Below are 5962 nucleotides of genomic sequence, written 5' to 3' on the forward strand. Positions count from 1 at the left end.
TAAAGGAGGAGTTCTTGATGGGTAAGTGGATGCTATCCGCAAGACATCAGGGAATTTATTAGAGGTCACTCGAACGCATTAGCTATATCTTCTTCAGGGGGAAAAAAGCACACAAAGAAGTATCTGTATACCTTTTATTTCCAGAGGGATTTTTCTTTTTTTCCCCTCCCCCATCCTTTTTCCTTTTTTCCCTTTTTTTGTTAAGTTTCAAAGTGATAAGCTTATTTATTTGCCAGTTTTCACTTTGTACAGAAGCCCTTAATTTGATTTGATTTTTCTTTGCTTATTTTAGTGACATTCATTCAGCCTCTTTATTAAGGAAGCTTAAAACATTCACTCACTTAAGATTTTGTTTCATTTTTGTTTTCTTTCCAAGGATTATGTAGGTTTTTTATATGTATATACCCATTTGGTTTTTTTTTTCCTTCCCTCTCTTTAAGGTTAAATAAGGGCTTTGTCCTCTGTTATACCTTTTTTTATTCAGTTAGTTAGTTATTTTGACTCTTTGGTTGCCCGTTTACTTTGTTGAACTTTTGTTTAACATGAATCGCATGCTGATACTCTTTGCATGATCTCTAAATCTTCCCATTATCATAGCAGGGGGAAAAGAAGTTTCTTCTTACTGTGGATTTCTTTCAGGGATATGTGCTTTTGTTTTCTTCTCCTCTTTCTTTCTTTCTTTCTTTGTTTCTTTCTTTTCCTTTTGTTTCAGTGCATCATGATGGTAAAATTTCTGGGTTTATTTAAAAAAAAAAAAAAAGCAAAGTAAAACTAAAACCAACCCCCCCCAAAACCCATTCAAACAATGCCAAATGGCTTTTTTGCTTTCAGATCTCTCAGTCAGGGTCTTCTGCTGACCTCTTTACCAAAACAGACAGCCCGCCTGGCAACCTAGCCAGCCAGAACGGAGAGTATCATGAATATGACTCAGGAAACGATACTTCCTCCCCTCCCTCCACTCAAACGAGCTCATCCAGGTCAAAGGACAGCCAGGAGAAAAGAAGTCTAGTCCATGATGGCTTTGGCCATGCCTTCTCGTCCGGGAAGCCCAAACTGGCCAACAGCGATAACAGCTCTGATTCAGGAAATTCCTTCACCAGTTGCTTTTCCCAGACCAAGGGAACAGCTTTGGAAAATCTGTCTCCAGATGCCCAGGGACAAGACCGAAGGTCAGTGATTACCAGTAGCTGCTGCTGGCAGCCAAATACCTGGTACGTTGTTGCTCTGTATCTCCTGCCCGCTCGCCAGTTGCAGTGGTGAGCTGGCAGGGAGGTTTTTGTGGTCTGGAGGCAGTTAGATATAAATCAGACCCACGGTCTTGCCAGTCTGGAGTCCAGAACCCAGCAGTGACCAATATTGTAGCCTGAGGAGGATGATGAAAACCCAACCATCACACCCCTGGGCATTGCCTGTGCCTGCTCTTCTGGCATTAATGTGGCTAATGCAGGGCTTGGCCCTGGGTCAAGCTGTGTCCTGAACACATCCCTGCTCGGCTGGACGTGACCATGTCAAAGAAAAGAGTCGCTGGCCCTTCTGGGCAAAATCTGAAAGGTGCATCAGACAGTTGCCATGCTAATTCTCCCCCTCTGCTTACTGTGGGGAAGGGAAGCGGGGTTCATTTTCACTAAAACCATTACAGGCTGTTCTGTCACCTGTCCAATGAGCCAAATCCAGCCTGCCCTTTCCCAGCTCATTCAGGACTGGTCCTGGGTGACAAGATAGCATCTCCTGCAGATGAGGAGGGGCAAGTACCTCGCTGGCTGCAGGCTAACACAGAAGCACTCTGTGCGCTGGGGCCACGGGGCATCAGGGCCGGGGGCAGGAGTCAAACCACCATCCGGTGCCACAGGTCATCATCAGGAGAGGGGAGTAGATGCCAGCCTCCATCACCGCCTCCCATTCCTGGGGGTTTGCCAGGTGATGTCAGGGATGAAGGCACTGAAGTGCAGTGGCTGGTACCCAAGGCTATGCTCAGGCGGTGGTGTTAGGGAGCTCTTCCAGCTCAGGCCCTCGGGTCTTAAAGGCTGAAAGTTAGAGCCAGGATGTCGTCTGGGGATGGGAGCATTGAATGAGAGAGGAGAGGGAGCCAGGGGAATCGGTGTTAGGAAGAACAAGCCCTCGATTTTAAGTCAGAGGGTAAAATTTTAGGGCTGTATATACTTTTCACGTTGTGACTCCAGTGGGATAGCTCTGCCTTCACATGGGTGGAGCTGGGATTGCAGCTGGCCCTGGCTGTTGGGAGGCTGCCTCGCTGCTGGGCTCTAACCCCAGTTCATACCCAGGGCACTCCTGGAAGCAGAGGAATTCACGCCGCCCTGTCCAAAGGCAACAGGATGTGCCCGCTCAGTGCCTGCTCATGCTGCTCCACAGCCAGGCTGGAGCACAGGCCCTTGCCCTGCCATGCTCTGGCTTTACTTTGCTCCAGCACTTCTCACCTTGCTCCCTCCCCAGGACCTGCACTGCTCGCTGGCTTGACCCAGGCCCTGCCAACCAGACACCTCTGGTGTTTGGGATGGGGCAGAAGAGCTGCCCCTCACGCCACCTGAGACCTCTTCCACAGCCCTTCCCTGGCACAGCCTGGAGGGTGAGCTCTTGGGCTCTGACCTGCACACACGGGGTCTCCTGCAACAGCAGCCTGGGGAGCTGGGAGGTCTTTTTTTATCCCCAGATGGGGAATGGGAGGATGGGAATACTTGTTGGCTGGAGTGTGGTTCTTCCCTCAGCCAGGGACTAGTCCCAGTTCAGCCACAGCTTCAATGACTGTCCAAATATATGTTCACAGAGGGTGCCTGTCCTTGTGTCTCAGCTGTTCAGAGGAGAAGAAGCGAAACTTCCTCCCATCCCCAACCCACAGCTCCCCGCTGAGGCCATGCTCCCGCAGCGAGTCGTACACCAGCACAGGCAGATCCTCCCCCAGCTCCAGCCGCTCCCGCTCCTCACACCACAAGGCCTCTCCCAGGTACTCCCGAAGCAGGTCCTGCTCTTCAGGAAAGAGGTAAGGCCAGCTAAAACGGCTGTCTCTGTGACCCTGGGCAATGTCTAACTCTTGCAGGCTGGCAGGCTCCTTGCAGGGGGAGGTGTAAGAGTTTGGGGGGTGCCTAGGGATCCACATGGCTTGGCATGAACTGGCCACGCAGAGTTGAGCTGAGACCATGAAATATGGGGCATCTCTTCCCCACCATGAGCCCAGATTTGGAGGAGTCTGGTACAGCCTCACCCTCCAGCATCTTTAACTCTTTTATGGTTCTTGCCTATCCCCAGGTCGTCTTCACGTTCCCCCAGCTATTCCCCCAAATCCTGCAAAAAAAGTCCTGGGAGCAGGAGTTCAAGGCCTCGTCGGAGCCCCAGTTACTCCCGCTACAGCCCTAGCAGGTACAGCTGTCTCCTCACACGATATCTGCTGCCTCACGCTTTCCCACTGCCTCCATCACTTGTTTGGACTCCACCACACTTGCTGGCTCCTGCCAGCCCCAAACTGCTCCCTCAGCTTCCTCACTGGGTGCTTTAGTCCTCAGCACCAGGTGAGAGGGAGAGGGGGGACACGGAGTAAGGCATATGGCAATATGTTATGTTGGCCTTCAGTCCAGTGGAAACTTCTCACCATTTATTGCCCCAGAACTGGTGCTGATTGCAGAGGGAAGAGCCCAGAGATAAGCCTTTCACTTTCTGTGGGAAAAATGGACTTCCTATTGCCAAGGACCGCTCTGCAATGATTCAGGGGAATTTCACACGAAGTACTTTTGGGGGTAGGTTGCTGGGAAGGAGACCTTGTTTATCCCTGGCTTTGAAGCATCATGGTAGCTCACACTCAGAGTGTGTGGCAGGTGAAGTGGCTGTTCCTCCGCTCTGAGCCCTTGCGGGGGATATGCTATGCAGCCAAGAGTGCACAGATGGCTGCTCGGTGGTGTTTGCCAGGGCCTCATGCAAGTGGGAGATGCCTCATAGGAAAACCCGGGGAGTGCCCCTCTCTATCATGCTGGTGTAAACGGTGGGCAGAGCGTTAGGCTCCAGCTGGGTCTGCCCGCAGCCTTCATCACCCGAGAAGCCGGCACCAGCCAGCAGCCTCTGTAGCAGAGCTGCGGCCCTTGTCAGAGAGGGATCTTATTGCAGTAGGAAAAGACGCTCCGCTTTTCAGAGTCACAGCTCTGCCAAAGAGTTGTCAGGCCCTGGGAAGTGCCCCTGCTGCGTGGGCAGATGCCAGGTACCCTCGTGCTGGCACTCACACAGCCTTGCAGAAGGAAACACAGTCCAGGCAACTCTACTCCCTCCCCACCCCATAGAAAACATACATCTTGCAGCTCAGCCCTAGAGATGCCTTTGGGCAGGTTTTTCTGGTAACATCTCTGCTGCTGTGAACACTTTGCGCCCTTAAAATGTTACATTCCCAAGGTCTGATTCTTGCAGGCTGTGACAATCCTTGCACTGGTGTAGGGGAACATTTCCTGTGTGCAAGGATCAGGCTCTTGACCTGTAACATGTCACTTTGCAGATGGCATTGAGCAGGGTGTATGAAGTCAGCTACACTCCATGAAAGGCCCTGTGCTGACGTGTACGGGAATCTAACAAAAGAGAAAACCATAGCAACACCGGCACTCCTTCTGGCGAGCTGTGCAGAGCTGCACAGCCCTGCAGGGATACCGGGGGCCCTCCGCTCACGTGGGGCCTGCTGGCAGGGTTGTTCTCGCCTGCTTCTGCAGCACGGCCGCAAAAGCAATTTTAGAAGAGCTAAATACAGAGTGCATCCACAGACACAGGGACGTGGAAGCCATCTTAGCTCCGCAGCGCAGGAGACACTGCTGAAGTCCCTAGACAAAATTAGTGGGTGTCCACCTGTCCAGCCCAATGAGTGTCTCTTTGTCCAACTAAGTGAGTGTGTGCAGAGCTGATGCCACCAGAGCACTTTGCTTAGAGTGGTCCCTTTTGGAGCTGAGTGTCCTCTGCTCATCTGTGCCTTCATGGGTCGTTGCCTCCACATCCAAAGCCCACCCCACAAAACCCAGCAGTGACAGTTTCCAATCTGTGCCTTCCCCAGAGACCGTGAGCGAGAGCACAAGTACGGCTCCAGTGAGAAGGAGTCACACAGGGAGCGCAACCGGCAGCGGCGGCGGCGGTCGTATTCACCCCTAAGGAAACGCAGGAGAGACTCTCCCAGCCACCTCGAAGCTCGGCGCATCACGAGGTAAGGGGATGCGGTCCCATCGTTTGGAGACATGAGTTCCACCAGGCTCAGCTGGCACTCCCCAGGGGGATGTGGGCTGCCCTTAGGTCCCAGACCTTGCTCGCAGAGGTTTCTGCAGGAGGAGACCAGTTTCCCTGAGCCTGATCAGCAGGCCCTTCCATCCCTCCTAGAGCTTGGGGATTTTCAGCTAGAGGCAGAGGGAGGATGGGGTAGTCTCATTTACAACAGCTGAAGAAAAAAGGCAGATGAAGTCAGAGCAGGGACTCACCCATCAGGTGCCAGGAGCATCCCCCCACAGGCTTTTTGTTTCACCCTCTCCTGTGGTAGATGTTCCACACTGCAGAGAGAGTGAAATATTGACTCTAACCTTCACGCTGAGGGCTCTTTGGGAAAACATCAAGCAGAGCCCAGCCTCAGACTTGGTGCTTGGGACATTCCCTAGGGCCATGGGATTGGGTGGTTTGAATCCCAAGGCCTGTCAGCTACCTGATTTCTTCCTTTTTTCCTTTTAAACAAACACAATCACATTTTTGGGGAGTGTTGTGCAGAGTAAACGGTGCTTTTTGGAGATTTTGGCAGTAAATCTGACTTTGTGTGGCTGGTAACACATGTCTCTCTGTCCCCACAGTGCCCGCAAACGCCCCATCCCCTACTACCGTCCCAGTCCCTCCTCCTCCAGCAGCGCCAGCAGCTATTCCTCCTGGTACAGCAGCTTTAGCCGCTCCCCGAGCCGGAGCCGGAGCTACTCCAGCTACCCGGAGAGCCGGGGGCGGAACCGGAGTA

General features: G+C 52.5%; 1 protein-coding gene across 1 annotated transcript in view; it reads left to right on the forward strand.

Annotated features, from left to right (window-relative positions):
* Window positions 1–5962, forward strand: part of SRRM4 (serine/arginine repetitive matrix 4) — a gene marked incomplete at its 5' end in the record, with an annotated part of 23869 nt that overhangs the window by 17790 nt on the left and 117 nt on the right. Inside the window, 5 exons of the mRNA XM_009578856.1 lie at window positions 832–1169; window positions 2783–2995; window positions 3262–3372; window positions 5033–5179; window positions 5808–5961. Of these exons, the coding sequence (XP_009577151.1) occupies window positions 832–1169; window positions 2783–2995; window positions 3262–3372; window positions 5033–5179; window positions 5808–5961 (963 nt within the window). The remainder of the gene's footprint in view (window positions 1–831; window positions 1170–2782; window positions 2996–3261; window positions 3373–5032; window positions 5180–5807; window position 5962) is intronic.

The sequence above is a fragment of the Fulmarus glacialis genome, unplaced genomic scaffold (genome assembly GCF_000690835.1).
Source record: "Fulmarus glacialis isolate BGI_N327 unplaced genomic scaffold, ASM69083v1 scaffold16880, whole genome shotgun sequence".
Lineage (NCBI taxonomy): Eukaryota > Metazoa > Chordata > Aves > Procellariiformes > Procellariidae > Fulmarus > Fulmarus glacialis.